The following is a 22,953-nucleotide window of genomic DNA, read 5'->3' as shown; positions in this document are numbered from 1 at the left end:
CAAAAACTATTGTATACTTTACTTGCTAGAGAAGCAACGGTTTATCCTAAAAACGGTGAATATATATGAAATAAAACTCAAAAGTTTTATTACGCATATCTCTCCCGATGCATCCTTTTAGACAGAAAAATATCAAAAGTTAAAACGTCAATTTAATTTATATACAGGTTAGCACTAGCAGTAAAACTGTCCCTCGAGGTCATGGCATATTTCACTTCTCATGCGATCACTCGCTGCCGTCCTGGTCATTCTTGCCAACACCTGACAGAGTAAATAAAGAAACAACAACAAAAAATAGTAACCACCTAAATTTATCTCCTTAAATTAAAAAAAAAAAATTCGGGGCTGCGCGCGCTCTGATTAACTCAGTATTATAATTTATGCTCAAAGCAAGACAACCCTGTTTTACTGTCTGTCCCGAGCAAATAATCTGAAGCCTTATATCGTCATAAAATATTACGATATGTTGAAAAACTCACGAAATCTGTGAGGCACTCGCTTGTAGCTCTTACTTTCCTAGATTTCTCGTTTTCTAAAATTTCCTTTCGAATTCGTGATAATATGATAAATGGCTGTGGCCTCTTGATTACGTTGTATTACACTGTAGGTAATTTCATGGTTTACACTCTCATGATCGACAGAGCTAGTTAGCAGTCATAAAAAACAACCAATACGTGAGCCGCAAAAGATCAAACAACAAACACTTAAAAAAAAAAATAGCTATAGAAACCTAAACACACTTTCGAAAATACACCCAGCTTGATCGACACCATCTCAGGAAAACTGTAAGTAAATGCCAAAAGCCGTTTATTAAAAATTAGAAAGCACTTATGCATGTTTTCATTGAATCTTACCTTTCTCTTCAAAATCAAATGTCACGTCATCTCCAATCAGTATAAAAGGTGCCCACTGGTTCACGTCATAGCCCTTACTTCTCATCCACTTCATGGCCTCGTGTAGAGATTCACCAGCACTTTCCCCAGCGACAAGGTGATCGTAGAAATGAGTCATTAACTGCTCTGTTGCTTTGTCCTCCAGGGCCCACAGTGATACCAGTACTGAGCGTGCGCCGGATCCTAAGAATGCTCGGGCAATTCCAACAGCTCCCTCGGCCTTTGTCTGCCCACGAGCACTGTGGCAACAGCTAAGGACTACCAGTTTAGCTCGCAGTTGAATCTTTGAAATGTCAGACATTGTCAATAAGTAGAGTCCTTCTTGAGGTATTCCGTTTGGAATACGAAAAGATGGTGCAAGGGCAATTGCTCCTCTTTCAACATCACCGTGTGCGCCGATATGAATCAAGGCCACTGAATTCATCGCTTGAAGTACTGCCTGCTTTGTTGCTTGCCGTCCTAACAAAGGCTCAACTCCTAGCTTTTTTGCTACCATCCTCGCTTCGTTTTCTGCACATTGCAGTCGAGAAATCTTTGTGAGTTTTCCTTTGAAATGCACCTCACCAACATCAGGATTTCCCACTATCAAAGCACCCGTCTGACAGTGGTAGTCCACTGGACATTCATTAATGAGCTTGAGAGTTGTTAGAGAAGGAGCAATACGGATCCTGAAAGTCTCGGATAAGTACTTTCCGCTTTCAGCAGTTAAGGCGGCAAATGGAATTTTGTATAAAGCGCGATCAGGGACAATGATGATTTCAGGGCCCTCAAGAAAGCTCACCACAGGAGCAATGATTAGTTTGTAACAGATGGGAAGGTTCATTTGCGGTCCTTGGTTAGCTTTACTTTCCTCTCCAATTCGCCAACCTTCATGGATGTCTTCATTCCACGTTTTCGATTCTGGTAGAAAATCGTGTAAGCATTGGTCTTCGCAAATCTCCTCTGGTAAAATGTCAAAACTTCTAAAATCCAAAAATTGTTCTAAATGCTGACTTGATCCTTCCCGAACTAACAGGTCATTTCCTTTTATCACCTGGAAATGTATGGTTCCGCTTGCTTTAAGAATCCACAAATGTATTTTGTCAGAAGAATATGAGACGTACAGACAAGTGCGGTTTAGCACTTTTCCCACCATGCCTTCAAGATCCGACAATGCTACAGAGTCAGCTGGCATTTGATTGTCCAAAGAGTACTGAGCTGACATTAAATCTGCCAAAGCCCTGGCCTTCGAAAGCTCTGAAACATACAGAGCTTCAGTAGGATTCCCGGTTTCGCAGAGTAAGTTACTGAGCTTTCTGTAGCAAAAAATATTGTGATCCGAGATAGAAATCTTAAGTTGATCGTTGTCGCGGAGGGAGTTGCGCATTTCCTCGCATTTTTCAATACCAGAACGTAAATACGAGATTGCTTCCTGAATCTTTCCTTGTCTCTCTCTAAGCTTTGCCATCCTAATGAGAGACTCCAACAGTCTCACAACATCTCCAGTCTTCTCACTTAATGCAAGTGCCTTCTTGATATATTCTTCCGCTCTATCATAGTCAGACTCCGCGAAAACAAAACCTCCAAGCTGTGAATAAGAATGTGCTTCTTGTTCCCTGTCTCCAATGTTTTGGCTCATAGCCAGCGCCTTTTCAAAATATTCTTTTGCTTTCGTTAAGTTACCTACAGCTTGCTCCACAGCTCCTTGGATGAGGCAAACCCTGGCCACTCCTTCTCTGTTTCCAATGTCTGTAAAGATGACAAGTGCTTTCTGGTTATATTCGTTAGCCTTGTGGTACTTTCCAAGAGAGTAAAATGTATTTCCCAGGTGACAAAGAGAGCAAGATACAGTCCAAATGTTGCCAATATTTCTGCCCATAGCCAAAGATTTTTGCCAGTGTTCTAAAGCCTTGTCATATTCGCCAACTGAATTATAAAACACTCCAAGGCTTGTGTAAGAGGAAGCTTCTAAAGGTCTGTCTCCAATTTCTTTCGCGATCGCAAGTGCTTTCTCGTGAAGTACTCTAGCCTTCTCATATTCGCCAACTGATATATATATCACTCCAAGGTTTGTGTAAGTCGAAGCTTCTCCACTTCTGTCTCCAATTTCTTTCTTGATCACAAGTGCTTTCTCGTGAAGTTCTCTAGCCTTCTCATATTCGCCAACTGATTGATACACCACTCCAAGGTTTGTGTAACAGGAAGCTTCTCCTCTTCTGTCTCCAATTTCTTTCTGGATCACAAGTGCTTTCTCGTGAAGTTCTCTAGCCTTCTCATATTCGCCAACTGATATATATATCGCTCCAAGGTTTCGATAAGAGGAAGCTTCTCCACTTCTGTCTCCAATTTCTTTCTGGATCACAAGTGCTTTCTCGTGAAGTTCTCTAGCCTTCTCATATTCGCCAACTGATATATATATCACTCCAAGGTTTGTGTAAGTCGAAGCTTCTCCACTTCTGTCTCCAATTTCTTTCTCGATCACAAGTGCTTTCTCGTGAAGTTCTCTAGCCTTCTCATATTCGCCAACTGATTGATACACCACTCCAAGGTTCGTGTAAGAGGAAGCTTCTCCACTTCTGTCTCCAATTTCTTTCTGGATCACAAGTGCTTTCTCGTGAAGTTCTCTAGCCTTCTCATATTCGCCAACTGATCGATACACCACTCCAAGGTTTCTGTAAGAAGAAGCTTCTCCACTTCTGTCTCCAATTTCTTTCTCGATCACAAGTGTTTTCTCGTGAAGTTCTCTAGCCTTCTCATATTCGCCAACTGATTGATACACCGCTCCAAGGTTTCCGGAAGAGGAAGCTTCTCCTCTTCTGTCTCCAATTTCTTTCTGGATCACAAGTGCTTTCTCGTAAAGTTCTCTAGCCTTCTCATATTCGCCAACTGATTCATACACCACTCCAAGGTTTGTGTAACAGGAAGCTTCTCCTCTTCTGTCTTCAATTTCTTTACTGATAAGGAGAGCTTTTTCCAAGAGATTTTTTGCTTGTGCGTATTTACTTTCACGGAAATACACTTCTGCTAGTTCTAAGCTCAGCTTAACTACGCTTTCTGCGTATTTTATGGCGTTTGTGGTATCGCTGATAAGACTACATGCTTTCCACATTGTAAAATATATCTTTACGTAGAATGATTTGGTGAGTTTCTCGTCTTTTATACCTGCTCTTTCTTTCAGAATGAACAAGCATTCCTTGCATAATTCGATTGCTTTTAGGAATCGATTAGTGTTGAGAAGGTAGCCTGTAACAATGAGGCCGATCGAGATGACTTGTATAACTTCGTCTACGTTGTACATGTCACTGATGAACTTCTATTAGAACAAAACAGAGAGTAAAAGTGGACAAAAATTTGGGACCATGTCGGTTTATCCATTTGTTAACTGCGGTTGTTATGATTTTAATATAAACATTTAGTAGTATACTATTGCAGTCTGACTCAGGAAATCGTAGCGCAATTAGAAGATTGCAGCGAGGAGAGTTATACATTTATTTTACATGGAAAGACAGTGAGCTCTCGACTGTCTATATATGTTTGCAGTGATTGCTTGCTTGATCTGCTGAGATTAAAATAAAGGATTTTTTATGAATATCTATTCTGTTATTTGCTTTTCAAAATCTGGAAGCACTTATATACTTAAAAAATTCTTACCTCTCCGTTAGTACACAGCAGGATGCAAGCTGGAATTAATTTATCGCACAAATTTGGTTACATATTTTAGATCAAGTTTCGGTTTAAACTCCGTTTAACTTTTAGTAGTAATTTCTGAAAAGAGAAATTTATCCAAATTATTTTTGATTTTACATTGCTCTGATTAGAACACGAATGCATTATTTCGACTGGAACTTCCAACGCACATTACAATTATTTGGCAATTTAAATAAGTGAAAAAAGTTACAAATCGAATGACATCTCAACAATACGTCTATCATTCAGGCATGTGTATTATTACACAGTAAAGAACATATTTTCAGATTTCCTCTGCCTTCAGAAAGACAAAGTTTTAGAGTAAAGTAACATAGGACTGCCATAATATTGCCGTTGGAAATTGTTGGCGTGGAAATGTGATTAGCGTCTCTAATAACTATGTCCTTACTATTATATCATCAAGGTAATCTTTCTTTGAAAACAACTTATAACAATATTAAAATATAAATAACTTAGTAAACTCACCACTCCCCTTTCTCTTGGTTTAAAGAGCACAAAAGCGACAGTCTTTCTTTACTTTGCTTTCCTATAGGATAAGAGAAAAATTAAACTAACACCAGGTCTGATTCAAGACTTTTATTCCAATTTAATAAGTCCATGTTTTTGCCTCTAACTTCATGCTGATATAAAAGTACAACAGGGATGACAGAGATACATGACCGAAACATACAGAAATAAATATAGAAAATAAATAAATAAATAAATAACTTTATTTGAGTGCCAAATGTATTTCGCATTATTGTGCTAATTGAGGACACTGTAATTGAATAAAAGAACATTACAAATAGAGCGTAAACGTTTTAGAATACCAACTTGTGAGAGGCTGACCAGTTGGCTAGTGACACAACGTGGTTGAGAAGTTGAACCCCGAACTACCGAGAACAAAACCAGAAAACAGTAGGGTGGAGGATTATTTTGAACCAGCACCCCAAGATTTCCAACCCAGCGCACTAAACCACTTGACTACCCTGCCCTTTCCTACAGACAAAGGTTAACCCCTCAGAAATTCAAAGTCACGGACAAACATAGAAAACATACATTCCTTCAAATTTACAGACAAATATAAACAAACGTAATTGGATTGATTTGCCGAAGATAAGCTCACAAAACTGAAAGTCACAGATGTACAGGAACACGCAAAACTGAATTTTTTTTCTCAGAGATAAATTTAGACGCAAAGCGCCCAATAAACGCTGAAAACTGGAGGTTACAGAGGAAGAAACACAAAACTGCAGGTCAAACATGAATATAAAAGCATGTCGCTGCCAATCTGAGGGTGACAGTCGTACAAAACTGATAGTCACAAACAAAATGAACACAAAAAAAGAAACCCACAGACGAAGATATTCGTGCACGAAACTAAAAGTCAGTAAGGATTATCTTCCAAGGCATGAATTTCTGCAATTGAAATTACAATTACTTCAACATCCATATTCCTACAATATAATTTTAAACTTAGTATTTATAATCATTAAAGCATAGCTTCAACTTAATATTTTAATCGTTGCTTGAGATGTTCAGAAAGAAATCCAATTTCATCCACGTCATCAACGCGGCGTTTCCCCTAAGAACAATGTGTGTTTAATATTAATAACTATACAAATGAATATATGAAAGATCTTATATTTGAACCGCTGAGAAAGACATCTACATTCTTCATCATCTACGGGCATATTACGAACTCACAGCGGAGTGACCAGCTCCCAGCTGGCTTGATAGCTCAGTCGGTACGTAGAGCACTGCACCGGTATCGTGGAGGTCATGGGTTCGAATCCCGCACAGGCCTGAAATGTTTTTTTGTTTTTGTTTCAGGCTTTAATTGCACAACTGCTTAAGTTGTGTGTATAACTGCGATGATCAATCATGTCTTCATTAATAAATATATATGGAAAAAAAAATTTGCACAGTAAAGAGGAGGGCATACATCGAATAGACGATATCTTATAACTACTAGGTTAAGTTCACTGTTCTTACCGTTACTAGATGAGTCAAAATCAGAATGAAATCCAATTCAGTCTGGATCAGCAAAATCGATGTTCCTTTGAAAAGGACAATAAATTATCAGTGTCATTTAAGTCTTTTCAATGCACAGTTACAACATCAAACATCTTAGAGGCAATCCATCCTTGACTTTTTTCCTCCACTGTGGCTAGCTGCGTAAAACAAACAAAAGCTTTATGTTCTCAGTTTTGCAAGATTACAACACAATCAGTGTACACAAGTATTTTGTAGGCGTAATCGTGTTATCCCTTCTAATGTATTGTTAACAATCATTGTAACAGTTTCAGTCTTTTTTAAATTTACTTTTCCTTAAAATCACCACTTGCGAGGTTCAATAAAGTGTGTATGTATGTAGAAATAAAAGGAGAGTAGATGAGGATATCTACCGAAAACAAAATGAATACTCTCAGAGCTGCTACGAACCTGATGATACAAATCAAATGAATACTCACCTCTACTTACAATTTCCTTTTCCACTGCGAAAGAAAACCTTTCAAGGCCTGTAACACCACGTCACATCACAACAGGGACTCTGTCTGCAATCAAGTGACAGAAGAATCACCAATGTATTGTTTACGTTTTCTTTCCAGTGCGTTAATTAACACCACGATACTGAACTATATAACGGATAACTTTCTGATTAGAAAGAAGTCCAAAATCCTTATTTTTATTTTGTTACTTCAGAGATTCAAAGAAAAATGTTCCGTTCAGCGCCCACTCATCAGAATTAATTTTCTGAAAGAGGTTATTATTTTTCTATTCCGCTACATAATGTTACATTTTTGAGCAATTTTATGTAATGTATGGCAAGGTTTACCAAGCATAACATCTCATTGACTATCAGCCAGTTAATGTGACGAGTTTATATTTCTCAGTGGCCAATTGCAATTTATAAATGTCAATAATTGCTGTGTTCAAGTAATGATATAGTTTATCTTAAATATACAAAAGTTATCGTTGATTCTTTAGTTCAAAAAGTTATTGTGATGTGTTACGATTTTTATCGACCAAATTAAATGTAGATGCACATGTGAGGTAAAAACAATTACTTACCGTTCGATGAGAAAGCTAAATCAGAATGAAATTCAAATTTCTAGCCTCTAGCAGCTAAAACAGCGTCTCCTTCAGAATAACATTGACGTACAAATTATCAGACTTTCGAACCATGGGACACGCTTTCAGTTTCGACGGGCTGTGGGGTCTTTTTTTATATGTGCGGAACATGTATCGAATTAATTAAAAAAGTAGAGCGAGAAGCTATTTCACATTTGAAGACCACAGTAGCTATACTGGCATTTGTAATTCTCTTTAGCCAGTATCCAGTCTCATCACTTATTTTGTGGCTTTTGGCACAGTCTTATTTTGGCTTTTAATAGCATCTGTCACTGCCACACGATAGGGAGGTTTCATTTTTCCCTTGCGTTTCAGTTTTCATTCGCAATTTACGTTACAATTACGAAGTTTAGGTACATGTTTGTTTCCTCGATACGGTCAACTCTCGCCATAGCGGATATGCTCAGCGACCTCATTTAGTATCCGTAATAGCGAGAGTCCGTAATAGCGGGGTGTAAGATAACAAGTGCCCCTAACATGCCAATAAATAACATAGACAATGTCGTCTGTGAAGCAAGGACTATTGTGCAGAAAAAAAAAAAAAAGAATTCATATGAAAATAAACATTCCAGAAGTCTTTCGAAGTGTATTGTGACAAGTGATTAACACCAGAAAATGATTTTACATAATTACGTTATATGAGAAGTACCCGGTGTCCACTTTATCGAGAGTCAAAACAATAAAATTCTCATTTTGGTACCTGACGAAAGTGTCCGTAATTCCGTACTGGCGAGAGTCCGTAAATAGCGGGAGTCATTTCCAGTCAAACCTCTATAGCTTTTGCCGGGGATCTGGATTTTGTTAGCATAGCGGGGTGTCCGCAAGTCGAGAATTCACTGTATATATACTGTACATACATGCATGACTCAATGTGTAAGATTTTAACCTTTCGTCTGTGTTGCTGACGGCCAAGGAAATGCGCGATAAGATGACTGACACGACACGGGAGTTCCACTCAGTGTTAACGGCACCTTTCCTTCAAGCAAATCATTCCATTAAAAATCTGTTTTCTAGGGGGAGGTTCTTCGGAGAGGGTGACCTAATCTTCTCCCAAGATCACTCTGTTTGACGCTGGCCTTGGAAGATCTTGGGCTTAAGATTATGGGTGACCTACCCTAACCCGCTAAAAGATTTTCTGCGGGGGTTAATGGCTGGCTGAGTTTGATTTTTTTCCTGAGTTACTGACAAGTGATTAACTCTGTGAATTAGCCTTGCTACTCTCCCCCCACCCTCCACCACCCCCCACTCAGCCTTCCCAACCAATCCTAAAGGCGTGAGTTACGCCCTGTGACCACACCCAACCACCCAAAACAGTCAGACAACTTTTTTTTATCTCATACCCAAACACACATGCAAGGCTGTACTTACTACGCAATCCGGAGCTTAAGCAACTGCGACGCCAAGGAGAGCGCGGAGTAAAAAATGAATTTACATTTTACTTTGTTGTTAAGAATCTCGCAATATCTAAGACTATTCAGTGCGTCTATCAGTTTAAACAACTAGCTCCCGCTGAAAATGCAAAGAAAGCGTTTAACTCTAAATAGAAATTGAAAGAAAGAACCCCTCGTGATTCACTTTCTACAAACAACTCTGAATTTGGTTTGAATTTACCTTTGTTCTTTTTTAAAGTATAGTTAAGAATTTTACCAAGTTCTATGTTGTTATTACGTGCACAGCCTTTGTTTCTTTCGTTACTAGGCTGCTGTAGGTGTTTGCTGAACGGCTCCTTAATATTATAACAATCCGTATACTTCTTCTTCTTCTTCTAAAAACTGAAATATTTGCAAGCTGACTCAGATGTGTCACGTTATTCTCAGAAGTTGTTGATAGTGTCATAAGAGCTGGTCAGTCATTTAGCTTTCCTTATTATTTTGGAATTGGCAATGGGGTTTCTCAGTTATCCTCTTTCATATAATAATTAAATAATGCGCGCGCCTTAATTGGTCAATCAGCTATGGTTTATTGTGCCAGTAAACTCATGGAAATTTCGAGTGTCTTCTGAATTATTATATAAAAGCAATATACCACAAGTTTCTATGGTTTAGAGGCACGATAAACCGCTTGTGACGTTGGAAGAACACTCGAGGAATTCGTAAATCACTCGCCAGCGGCTCGTGATTTACGAATTCTTCTCGTGCTCTTCCAACATCCCGCGTGGTTTATCAACCTATAAACCATCAAAACTTGTGGTCTATTGCTTAATTTACCGTGAGCCCTGATAGCAATATTCATGGGGTGACAAGAAAGCCTGTGAGTTATCATAAGATATAGGTTATAAATACCTTCTACATAAGGGATTCCCCTGAATTGGTTTACTAAGCAACTTACGTTTCCTCTTTGGTGAATAGCTAATAAACAAGAACGGAGGGATTCCCCTGTTTTAATTTAATGAGGAAGTCACGTTTCGTTTTTGGTGATTAGGTAATAAACAAGAACGAAGGGATTTCCCCTTATGAGTTTACGTCGTCACGTGTTCGTATGACTTTCCTTTGTTCTGTTTTGACTGATTACAATGAGAGGGGGCTGAATAGGGTTGCTGGAACTGTCGGTTCTCAGTTAAATTTTCGGCGATTTCTCAGCTATCAGTAAACTTTCCGAGGAACTCAATGTTTTCCGAGAAGAAGTCGAGGGAAACATTGAGATTCTCGGGAAACAAAATTCACTGTTCCCCTCGGGACCAGTCATAAAGTGTTAATTATCAACTTCAAGATATCCATAATCTCGCTACCTGTTACAACTATTGTAACGACGTAGTATCACGATGTTCAAGACACCTGTTTTCTTTATTGTGTAAATTTTAGAAGTACATCGCGCACATTGTGACGTCATAATTACATAATTTATGACACTCTCCCGGGCCGATTAATAATGGTAATAGGACTAAGTGGAGTCCAATTCGGTGTGTAATCATACGAGTGATTAACAAAATCGGACGACCGCGAAGCGGGAGTCTGATTTATTAATCACGAGTGTGATTACAGACTGCATTGGACGACACGATGTCCTGTTACCAATTAATCAAAACTATGACAAAATTCGAGAAACGAACAAACAATCGATTGATCGCTGAACGATTAAACGTCGTTATGAATGTTGAAAAACACAACAGTTTACTCAACAAAGTGCACCGCAACAGCGCGCGCAAAATGACGCGTACTGTCCAATTACAAGCATTACGCGTATACACTGTCCAATTAATGCTCAAATCGGGCTACTAATAGCCAATCACGTGCGAGAATTTTGTTATAGTTTTGATTAGATGAGAAATAGTATGGAATGATATATTAGCAAAGGATAAATATTTAAGAATAGTATCGTAACGAATCTGATATCGTTCATGTCAAGTATTCATTTCTGATTGTTCCAGGATTCTATGAATTGCCTTCTGAGCGGCAAGTCCTTTTGGGGGATGTTGTTTATCGGCTATATCTTCTTTGTCTTCCTTTTCAATACCTTGCGCATTGTTCTCGCTCGACACTTCCCATGGATAAAGCTTCTCTATAGGTCTTAATAGTTCACTACCAGGACTTATTCTTTAAGATACAGATCTTACTAATCCGTCTTTCCCTTTTTGTAAATCAGTAACGACAACTATTTTCCACTGATTACGTGGTACATTATCATGTATGAGAACAACGTCTCCTATAGCAACTGCTGTCTTGTTTGGTGCTTTCTTTTGGTAAGAGTTGTATTCACGCAGACTTGTCAGATATTCCTTTTGCCATCGTGTCCAGAAGGCCTGTATCACTATCTCATGATATTTTGCTCTCTTCGTTAGCTCTTTTGTCGAAATATCAGTTGGGATATAGTCTGGATCTGATTCTTTGACGCTAACTCTTGTGTCTGGTAATGTCAGAAGATGGTGTCCACATAAGAAATGTGATGGGGTCAAAGGAGAGGCATCTTTAATAATAATAATAATAATAATAATAATAATAATAATAATAATAATAATGGGAATTTGCAGTGGCATTTCCACGTAAGGACATGTTAAGGGACGGGTGTTTAACACTGCCTCTACCTCAATGAGTATTGTATTTAGTTCAATCATGTTCAGATAGGCTTTGCCTATAGTTTTTTTGAGACATCTTTTCGCTAGTCCAACACGTCTTTCGTAGAATCCTCCCCACCATGGGGCTCGTTCTGTTATGAATTTCCATGTGATGTTATGGTTGGCGAGGAACTGTTGTGATGTATTTGGCTTGAGGACTTGGGTTTTCATCGTTTGGAGTTCTTGAGTTCCAGCTTTGAAGGTTTTTGCATTGTCGGAAATAATACATTCGGGAACTCCTCGTTGACTGATAAATCTTCCGAATGCCCTAAGAAAGGCCTGGCTTGTCTGATCTTCCACTAACTCGAGGTGTAACGCTCGTACTGCGGCACAAGTGAATAGACAAATATAAACTTTAGATGAAGTGTGATTTCCTTGATCGCGAACATAAAGACCGGGACCTGCGTAATCGACGCCTGTAAATTGAAATGTGATTGCAGAACTCTTGATTTCGGTAAAGGTGGTGTGGGTACAGATCGAAATGGTGGTCCTTAGATTTTTCTGCATATCACACACTTGGAGATGATTCTTTTAACCAACTGTCGAACTTGCGGTATTCAATATGTTTGTCTGATGTGAGTTAATGTTTCACAAACTCCACCATGAATAACCGTCTTGTGCATAGATTAGACGATGAACGTAGTCAAGTAATTATCTTTTGGCATGAGGATGGGGAACTTTGTATCATGGGGTAGATTTGTGTACTGTAACCTTCCACGACAGCGAATTAGGTCTTCATCGTCAAGATAAAGGTTGAGTTGTCGTACGATGGCAGGTTCTTTGAATTTATCGCTGTTCTTTAGGTATGATATTTCTTGTTTGTGAGTCATTTGTTGAGTTGCTTTTGGTAACAAATTTCTTGCTTCCAGCATTTCGTTTGTGGTAGGGATGTTATCATTATACACTTCAGGTGTTTTCCACTTTCTTGCAAAGAGGACAAGAAGGGCAGTGACTCTGACTACACGTATTAGAGTGCTGTATTTCGTTAAGTCAATGATGTTCAGTACGTTAGGATTTTCTTCAATATCTGCCATAATTGTAACTGCCATTTGTGGGCTCTCGTACTCTGCGTGGATTGACAGATGTTCCGGGTTGTGGAGGCCATGTGTCTTCTGGCTCTCTCAGCCATGGAGGTCCTTGAAACCATAGATGTTTCCTGTCGTTGAACATTTTGGTATCAAGCCCCCGAGTCAGCAAGTCGGCTGGATTCATCGATGTTGGGCAAAATCTCCATGTGTTCGATGATGTTATTTCTTTTATCTTGTGGACTCGCGTACGAAAAAATTGTGGTAATTGTTTAGTAGACAATATCCAAGATAACACTATCTGGGAATCACTCCAGTATGTGACTTCGCATTTGGTTTTTGCGAGCTGTAGTGTCTTGGTTAGATATACAGACAATTGCTCTCCTAAGAGTGCTGCTAACAGTTCCAGTCGTGGAAGGGTCTGTGTTTTAATAGGTGCAACTCTGGTTTTAGCCATTGTGAACGCAGTGTATATTTCAGCTCCTGACATTCCTCTTAGGTAAGCTACTGCTCCGTAAGCTAGTTGGCTGCTGTCGCAGAATATATGAAGTTGTCTTGTAGAAATGCTTGTGAGGAAGTATGGTCTGGGTATTTCAATCGACGTCAAATTGCTGATATCGCTGATCCAGTTTAGCCATTGGTCCTTATGTTCGCTTGGAAAATCCTCATCCCAGCTTAAGTTTTGTTTCCCTAGATCCTGGATCATGATCTTTGCTTTAACTGTAATGGGTTCAACATATCCCTGGGGGTCAAACAATTTTGACGCAAAACTGATCGTGGATCTCTTGGTAAGTTTTGTGGTAGCTTCTGATTTCCTGATCATTTTTTTGAGTGAAAGAGATAGCATGTAATTTGTTGAGTTCCACGCGAATCCTAGGATTTTTGTCGTTTGAGCTGCATGTGCATTATCTTCTTTTGCTCTGCGATTTAAAGCGGTTGAGTTAGAGGTCCATTGTCGTAGATTCATGCCTGCTTCTTGTAGATAACTGTGCGACAAAGAATAATATTCTAAAGCTTTATCGTCGCAGTTAGTTCCTGTGACCACATTGTCCATATACATGTTCTCTGTTGGCTCCTTCGTTATCCAGTTACCTTTTTCGTTGAGGTGATATCGTATTGTAAAGTTTATATGAAATATTTCATATATGAACTGCGGTTATAGGTGAAAGTGAAGAATGATCGTCGTCGAAGAATGATCGTCACTTTCACCTATAACCGCAGTTCATATATGAAATATTTCATATAAACTTTACATCATTTCACTCCTCACGGGAAGATATGAACTCAATTAATTGACCTCGCTCCCAATGTGTAGCTTCGTAGCTCAGTTGGTAGAGCATCGCACCGGTATCGCGGAGGTCACGGGTTCGAATCCCGTTGAAGCCCTGATTTTTTTTTCAGGCTTCTTCTTTCCAGTTGCTTAAATTGGAAAGTTAACTGTGATATCGTATTGTTGCATTTAGTAGAAAGGGTGAGGGCGCTGCTCCAAATAGAACGCGGCAAAATCTGTAAGCTTCCAGATTGTCCGCACTGTTAACAGATTTGTTTATGTCTTTCAGCAATAAGAATCTAGTAGCGTTCCTATCTTGGTTATTTAGTTCGCTTTGTAGGAAAGCTTTTTCTATATCTGCTGTGAAGGCTATTCTGTGGGTCCTGAACTTTAATAGGATGCCAGTTAGATCCTGCCTTAGATTTGCACCTGTGTGTAGACAGTCATTTAGACTCAATGCTTCTGATGACACTCTGGCTTTAATAGTCCCGGCACCAATGTTACAACTATTGCAACGACGTAGTATCACGATGGTCAAGGCACCTGTTTTCTTTATTGTGTAAATCTCAGAAGTACATCGCGCACATTATGAAGTCAATTACATAATTTATGACACTACCGTTTTAAGTACAGCCGACGCTACAGTTATTTATTTATTTTTTTCAAGAACCTAACATAGTTGAAAAGTAGTCTACAGAATTGGACTCGAGCTGAGATTTATATTGCTTACAGTTTTAAGTTATCCCTCTGGACTTTGAATTAAAAAAAACAAAACAAAACAAAAAACAGGCCCGTCCTGTGCGTTATGAGATTGGTACTTGTTGAAAATTTCCGAATTACTAGAGAAACATTTCAATTTATTTTGAACGAGATCGACGGTGAAATAACGAAGCGAGAGACCATAATACGCCGAGCTGCTAGTGCTAAGCGTGTGGCCTCGTTGGGCCATCTCATTCCACCGCTTTTCCCGAACGGGAAAGTGTTTGCATCTCTTCTGCTGCCACTTTTGTGAGAGTTAAGCATGCGCCAGGGATGGATTTATGACAAAAAGGCCTGGAACCTCACGGGAGAGCATTTACACAAACGTAAATCTCTGCACGGTGCATCAATTACCCGTGCCTCCAAGAGGTAGACTCTGCACCCCAACAATTTTAGGTACTGGTGCCACATTTCATTTGGAACCGTTACGTTTACACGAGGAGAATTTGGAGTGCCGTGCCCGAAAATAGGCAGCATGTTGCCAATTATGTGCCGTGCCGTGCTGATGTTTTAGCGCGTGTAAATGGGGCTTCTATCTTATCTCCGTACTTGTGCATGAAAGAAAATTAGTTTTCGATGCAGTATAGGTTTGATGAAAACTGAGTGCAGACACATCCTGTGAATTGTGTTTCTGTATAAGACCAGAATTCAAACTTGCATGTGCTTACGAGGTTCCAGTAGGAGAGAAAATAGTATAACTTTACCTCTGACTCATTCATCTAGAAAGAATATTTTCAAAAGACATTATCAAATACAGCAACGATTAGAAAATTCTTGTTGACGTGAAAAAATGTTATAAATCCAAAATGTGTATGGTGGAGAACTTTCCTTGACCTTTTCCATGATCTTTCCGAGTTTTCCCTGATTTATGTTAAGCAGTTGTTCTCAGAGTATTGTCAAAACAGTCTATTATTTAAGGTATTTTCCCACATTATGACGCACAAAATGCATCCTAGTGTTAATTGTTTTTCTGGAATTAACTGGTTTCCTGACTTGTCTGCTGTTTTTCAAACTTTTGATATTTTTTGGCCTGTTCATTCTCAGCAATTTTATTGCTTTTCCACGACTTTCCATGACCCAAACTTCATTGTCAGGACTTCCCATTCCTGAAAATGAAATTATATAAAAATTCCATGACTTTCCAGGTTTTTCATAGGAACCCTGAGTTAACTTGCGATGAAAGGGAGAAAAGTAACAATAAACTGCACGACAGAGCAATTTAGAAATGAAAAATAACTTCCCTTGAAAACTAAACAACCAACTCGCGACGGAAAGCTGCCCAAATATTATTCAAAAAAGAAAAAACGACAATGACACAGTGCAAGGTGCAACTTGTAGCAATATGGCCGCCACTTGAACCCTCGCTAGTACCCAGTCCACCTGATAGACAATGATCTTCGATACCCTGTATAATAAAAAACAACCGACTGCGCATGCTTGCAATCTTACATCCGACAAAAATTTTGAATTTTTCCCGCTATTGGCAAGAATAGGCTGCTGTCTCGCTAAGGCTCACCAGCAATTACCCTTGCAAGCGACGGGTGGGATCTTCTATCTTCTGCCCTGACTGTTTCTCGTTGAAAATAACTTTAAGCCCCTAATTCTGTGGAACTATTGTAGCCCCTCTGCCCTCTTGTTCCAATCCAGACATTAGGTTCTTTTTCTGTCAGTTTTAAGGGTTAAAGGAGCTCAGTCACGGTATTTACGTTCTAATTCGCTCTGCTCAAACTAACGTAAATTACTTTCCTCTTACATGCAGTACATTCAAAACAACCAACACTGTTTGATGGTTGGATGCTCAGGCATTCCAACCTCATGAGAAATAACAAAATGAAACAGAGAAAGGAAAAATTTTACCGCGAAAAAGCTGATTATCACCGTCAGACTTAATGCGCGTAGAAGTACCCGGCTTAGACTTGTCGGAATCCTTCCTCTTTTTGTCCGCAGCATTCTTCGCCTTCCTGAGGCGATTTTCGTCTCCGGAGTTTGAGGCAATGTCATCCGACTCATATTCTTGAACCACTAGCCAGCGGTCTTTGCTGCGATCAGCAATCTTTATTATCTTCTGCCTCTTTTGAATGATTTGTTGTGCTTCCTGAGACAAACTATGTACTTGAGCAGGGTCGTCAGCACTGGTCTTTATTCGGGAAAGAAGGTTTTCTAGTTTGGCGTTCACCTCAACCTGCTTTCTATTACCCTTGAATTTAAATTCTGAGGCGGACCTCTCTATTTCCGACTGATCTTCTATCAGCTTTCCCTGGGCTTCGAGTTGTGTGTTAAGGTATCCCTTGAATAAGGAAATACTTCGTCCATCAGCTCTGAACTTGGAGGTTTAGGATTCTCTGGTGTTTCTTTCTCTTTCCTTCTCTCAACGTTAGATTCCGAGTCGGACGTTACAGCGAGTAAAACGAAGGGCAAACACGTCGGCAACTGAAGCGCGCGAGAGAGAAAGAAGCACCTCGTGCTAGTGAATATATGGTATGCAATAGCCAATCAAAAGGTGCCACAGAAACTCCTGGAAAGAATTGCTTACATACCAGCGGAAAATACATTTTGTGTCAGTTATTTTGGCGTCATGCAAAATTAACTTTAAATTTAAGAAAACCTGAGAATAATAATTTACAAAGATAGAAAAAGACTGAAAAGACAATAATAAACCATAAAGAAATAAGGATGGCTAAGGATGGAGAAGATTGACACGGATTATACAACAGACGAACTCAAAAAACTTAGGCTAAACTTTTGAAAATGCGCAAACCGTGACATAGCTCCTTTAATACATTCAGTTAAATTGCAGAGTTTTCTTTCTTCTTTTTGTTTTTCCAAGGTTATAGGCCCATCCTAAAAACCAGTCATGAATATGATCCCTTGTTGCCTCAGTAACACGGACCTTTCTAGCTGACCAATGTAAGTAAACTTTCAGTGAGCGATGGAGAATGTCCTCAAAGTCTTAAGGTCTTTTGGCAAGCCTATGCTAAGGCCCTGTCCATACTATACACCGGAGGAATTTGATAACGGAGGTTTCACTTTGAGAACGCAGCAAATGTTTTCCGTCCACACTACGCCGGAGGAGTTTAAAAACGCAACAATCACCCGCCATTTTAGATTTACTCGTTCAGGAAAATCACGATTACCGTGACGCTGTCGTTTTTCAAAATGCTCCGTTTTCGAATTGTTTTCCGTCCACACGAACTGATGAGAAGGCGTCGTTTTCATTTTCCTCCGGTTTGAAGAGCGTTTTCGAAAAGCTCCGTTTTCGTGACGGATTAGTGTGGACGGTAGGACTAACCGTAGAAATAAAGCTGCATTTTCAAATTTCTCCGGTGTAGTGTGGACTGGGCCTGAGGAGTCGGCTTCCTGTCCAATCTCTTTGCTGGTTTGATTCAATGCACAGCTCATAAATAGATTTTGTTTTTCCTCAAAATGAAAATCGATGCCTACGGTCTTTAGCTAAGTTGTAAGACAGAAACAGAAACATTTGGACCAGGTTGTAAATGGCAACTGGGAGAAGCTTATAATAACCATTAGATGAGGGGCCATGCCTTCATTAACCCCCTCCACCCTCCCCTCCCTCATCTCATCATCCTCTCGAGTTAAAAAATATTTCACAAAGGAGTATAAGTGATGCCAATTTTGGTCAAAGGTGATAACGTCAGAAGTGGAACAAAGGCCAACGCTCGTCATGGCCGGTTACAGGCGGCACGGGAGTCAGTGGGTTATTTTACGATAACTACAAAAATTCTGGTGCGTTCATTGGCTAATTTTTATTGTCATTAAGCGGACAGACACATGAATTTATCATCTATGCGATGCATCAACGAGCGAGAGTGGACAATTTGACAATTTGTTCTCGTAAAAAACAAATTGATGTCAGCTTTTAATGCATCTGTCCTGTTATTGACAATGAATTTCGTCATAACATTGTCAAAGTAGTCTGCGAATCCACTGGGCTATTCCCTCATGGATTCACAGCTACAGTACTTTAACAATGTTATGACGAAATTCATGATCAATAACAGGACAGACACACAAAAAACTGCCGTCAATTTGTTGAAAACATGGCTTCGGATGAGTAAAGTTACCGGGACTTTCGAGAAAGGGGCCCCCGGACACTTTTTACCCAAGCCGGTCATCCAGTTATATAAGGAGTCCTACCTTAGTTGGGACTTTTAACAGCCTCGCACTACTCTATAAACTTTCTAAATGCGACACAAACGACATAGCAAAAAGTATATTCATTCGAGAATCTTACACATATATATTCTTATATCCAAATTTGTTTATAAGAGTTTTGCAATTATAATGAAGGAAAGGTGCTATCTAACATTATCTGTACGTCGAACTCATGCGAACCTTCATGTTAATGTCTATTTAGCAAATAAAAATCACTTCACTCACAGAATAAAAGGAAACTGTCAGGAACACACATGTATACCAGTCTTACAGGACTTTGAACATGTATGTTTTATTGACAGTTCAGTGTTTGGTCAGTTCAACTGTCACCTCTAACAGCACTGTTGAGCTTGTTACCCAGACGTTTTTAGCAGAGTAATCAGACTCTGCAAGGCTCCTGTGCCGTGTGGCTTGAGTCAACAGACGACAAGGCTTACACAGTTTCTGTATTTTGACCTTGAGGTTACACATGTATATAACAAAGCTATTTACATCACTGATGTGTTAAGTTACTTTCCAGCACTATCATCTCTGTTTCTCTTCTGGCCCCCTCCTCCACCCCCTCTTCCACCCCCTCGTCCACCGAATGAGCCTCCTCTGCCCCCTCCACCACCACCTCCTCCACTATGACCTCCTCGGCCTCCGCCTCCGCCACGACCACCACGCCCTAATGATGAAACAAATTTAAACCTATGAAAACTAGCACTTGTATGGAATCAGAACATACGGGATTTTTTAACCCATGCTATCTTCATAGGACTGCCTTCTGTAGCTTTTTTGTAGACTCATAATATACAAAACCATAGGGTAACCATTCAAATGAAAGCTATTGAGCAGTACATTCACATGGCACTGTTTTTACATTGTACAAGATGGTTCTAATGTTTTTAAACTTAAAAGTCTGTGGATGAGACCCTAGTGTGTGACCATTCAAGTGAAAGCTATTGAGCAGAACTTTCATGTGGAACTGTTTGTGGTGAACAAGGTTGTTCTAACGTTTAAGTCTGTGGATGAAACCCTAGTGTGTGACCATTCATATGAAAGCTTTGAGCAGTACTTTCATGTGGTACTGTTTACTATGCTGTACAAGGTGGTTTAATTGTGTCATTTAAGTTTGTGGATAAAACCCTTGGCTAAAGTGTGACCACTAGAGTAAAATGAAAGCTATTTAGCAGAACATGTAGTTTCATGTTATATTTGCCCTTTGACCTTCTTTGGAAGCAAAGTAAGGGTTTAAAATGCAGGTGTCCGGTATTTTGTCATACCTGGTCTTCCTGTGCCTCTGCTTCTTCCTTGTTTTATCATTTCGTCTTTCACCATGTCAATAACCTACATGCAAGATACCAAAGATGTTAGCTTCGCTAAGCAGATTTTGGTTATGATGTCAAGGCCAAAACCTTTCAACATCAGCGATACCCAAAAGCAAAGGATGATGATTCTATTCATTAATCTATTCATACCTCATCTGGAATCCCAAGATATTTTATGTTGCTACCCCTGACATAACATTCAGGTATCTTCCAAAACCTGTCTCCATCCTGAAAGGAGAAAACAGAGGTCATCTATTTAACAAAAAGCGATCAAAGGATGACAAAAGGGGTTTCATAAAACGTTTTCAGCAAGAGGGCAACTGGTTTTCACAGGTGGGCAATATGTTTGGAATTGAACTTCTTTATAAGAAAAACTTTCCGCTAGATGGTCAAACCAGGTCGGCAAAATCATCCTCATAGCTGGTCAATTTGCCCTGTGCCTGGCCCTTAATGAAACTCCTGCAAAATTGCACTTAATGTATGCAATGACATTTCAGCGAATATTTGCAAGGATACACATAATTTAAATACCGACAAGGGTAGCAACTGCAGCTGCTGAAGAAGAAACTTACTCTGGAAGTACAAATGACTTCTCTTAGATTTATGTTCATCCAGTTGTCACAGCTTACAAGATGTCCATTATATGTCTCTCCATTCTTTAGCTCTACCAGCTGTGAAAAATAAGAAAAGTTCTGCCATTGTCAAAATTGTACATTCATATATCAGAAAATAAAGTCTGTGATTAGTATAGGTGCCTCAGACATAGTAAAGTTTGCATATGAGCCAAGTGGCCCATTAGGCCAAAGCTTATCCTGGTTTCTGTGGCATGAAGTGACTAGGAGTATTTCTATTCCCCCCTGCATGGGATGCTAGACCACCCCAGGGCTACCCCAGCATTAAATTCACCTGTGTGCATTTATACACCTGGGTGAAGAGAGGCACTGTGAAAGTAAAGTGCCTTTCACAAGAACAGAACACAATGTTTCCGGCTAGGGCTCGCACCCGGACTGCTTCATGTGGAGTTGATTGCACTAACCATGAGGCCACCACACCTTGTAATGCCTGACATAATGTCATTGAAATGTATGCCCAAGAGAAACACAGACACAAAATGAATGTCACTCCATTGTATTGTACAAGTATATGCACTGATCCACAGCTTTTAAGATCATTTATAGTCCATATCTTGTTTTACAAGTTTTTCAGCACAATCACTCAGAATCACTGCATGCTCTTCACAATTGAAAGGGCACACGGAAAATGACCCTAAGTTACATCCGATAGACTGCAAAATTCTCCTAGCAAATTGCTTTTCACTTCCTTGTACAGAAAAGGAGAATTTGACATGAGATCAAGAGTCACTTAGGGCCTTTTTCCATGCACCCCTTTAATTATATCAAAAATTTGCAGAACAGATTTTAATCCTCGAATTCCTAATAACACTTGTCAATGAGTCATTCTTCATAATGCGAGCCAAAAGCCACATGTACCTGTAGTAAGTCTTATTCGTTCACTAACTGCTAGTTTTGAGTACATTTGGTGGAGAGTAAAATTCTCAGAACTGGCATTAAAGGGAGTTTATGTGACTAGTAAGGAGAATTAATATTTCGAGCTTAAGAAAGACAGGGTTTAACAGTCGCATACAAAAAGACCTGTTTTAAAACCTGTTTAAAACGCATCCTCGTTATAATAAAAAACAAAACAAAAACGCCTAAACTGACCGAATTCAGTGGGTGTTTTTCAGAATCATGGGGTTTGTGGGTATTTGCATTCCCTCCCTCACCCCACCACCCTCTGCTTCATGAATTATTTTTCCATGGTCTGGCTTAGAAACACTTGCTATGCAGGCTATGTTTAGTTTATGAAGGTCAATACTTTTAAAGAAACTAGAACTTTTTTGACAATTGAAAAGATCAACAGCTTTAATTACTTGTTGTTACAAGGAGAAGAAGCACCACTTTTAGTTGACAAATCCTTGGGGGAAAAAAAAGCCAAAGAACTCTTTTTGTGCAATCAAAAAAAAAGAGCATGGATGCTCCCAAATAATCTTGACATCAACAACTATCATTGAACTTAGCATCAATCCTGTCAAAAACTGCACTCTGTTGGATAATTCTCAAGGCTGAATTTCATCCTATTATGGGACATGTCCACCCATGTACACTGTGTACCTGTTCCTCAAGGTGACTAAAATAATAGTGATACACTTGTCCATGACATATAAAGAAAAACATTGACTGACCTGCTGTGTTTGATGTATTTCACTTCCTCCACTGATATTTTTTTCATTGTTTCTTGTTTGCCCTGATAAGAGATACATGTTAGTACGAGTGTTTTTTTTTCCCTTTTTTTTTATTTGCAATAACACAAGGGAATACAATGCTTACAATATAATTACAAACAGTACACTAGTTAGACTACTTACACTGCCACTAGCTCTATTTACATTATGTTGCTCTAATTATTTACACTATTTAAATTAAAATATCTAGTACACGACTTACAGTACACTACAGTACTGACAAATACAGTGACGACAAGGGGTAAAGAAAAAAAGAAGAAAAATAGATAATTATCATTTTTAACAGCTTGAGCTTGTTCTATAGAAACATCAAAAACAGACCAAAAGCCTGTGGTACATTATAGGTAAAATGAGTTATGCACCTGACGG

At 39.2% G+C, this 22,953-nt stretch overlaps 3 protein-coding genes across 3 annotated transcripts; all 3 read right to left on the bottom strand.

Moving 5' to 3' along the window:
• Nucleotides 1–226: 226 nt before the first annotated feature.
• Nucleotides 227–4,170, bottom strand: LOC145468931 (uncharacterized). The gene is made up of 3 exons (XM_081452645.1): nt 3,022–4,170; nt 855–2,781; nt 227–261 (listed from the first exon to the last, which is right to left on the bottom strand). The coding sequence occupies exons 1-3, from the start codon at nt 4,168–4,170 to the stop codon at nt 227–229; spliced, it is 3,111 nt and encodes a 1,036-aa protein (XP_081308771.1).
• An 8,595-nt stretch (nt 4,171–12,765) lies between these two features.
• LOC145468748 (uncharacterized) lies at nt 12,766–13,830 on the bottom strand. The gene has a single exon (XM_081452448.1). The coding sequence runs from the start codon at nt 13,828–13,830 to the stop codon at nt 12,766–12,768; it is 1,065 nt and encodes a 354-aa protein (XP_081308574.1).
• A 5,304-nt stretch (nt 13,831–19,134) lies between these two features.
• On the bottom strand, nt 19,135–21,351 carry LOC145468746 (U6 snRNA-associated Sm-like protein LSm4). Its single transcript, XM_081452446.1, has 5 exons — nt 21,319–21,351; nt 20,855–20,953; nt 20,433–20,510; nt 20,238–20,301; nt 19,135–19,639 (listed from the first exon to the last, which is right to left on the bottom strand). Exons 1-5 carry the CDS (start codon nt 21,349–21,351, stop codon nt 19,482–19,484), a joined length of 432 nt encoding a protein of 143 aa, XP_081308572.1. The 3' UTR covers nt 19,135–19,481.
• Between the last annotated feature and the right edge of the window lie 1,602 nt (nt 21,352–22,953).

The sequence above is a fragment of the Orbicella franksi genome, chromosome 14, assembly GCF_964199315.1.
Source record: "Orbicella franksi chromosome 14, jaOrbFran1.1, whole genome shotgun sequence".
Lineage (NCBI taxonomy): Eukaryota > Metazoa > Cnidaria > Anthozoa > Scleractinia > Merulinidae > Orbicella > Orbicella franksi.
The sequence above is the reverse complement of the archived record's forward strand: the minus strand, read 5'-3'. Positions and strand labels throughout refer to the sequence as shown.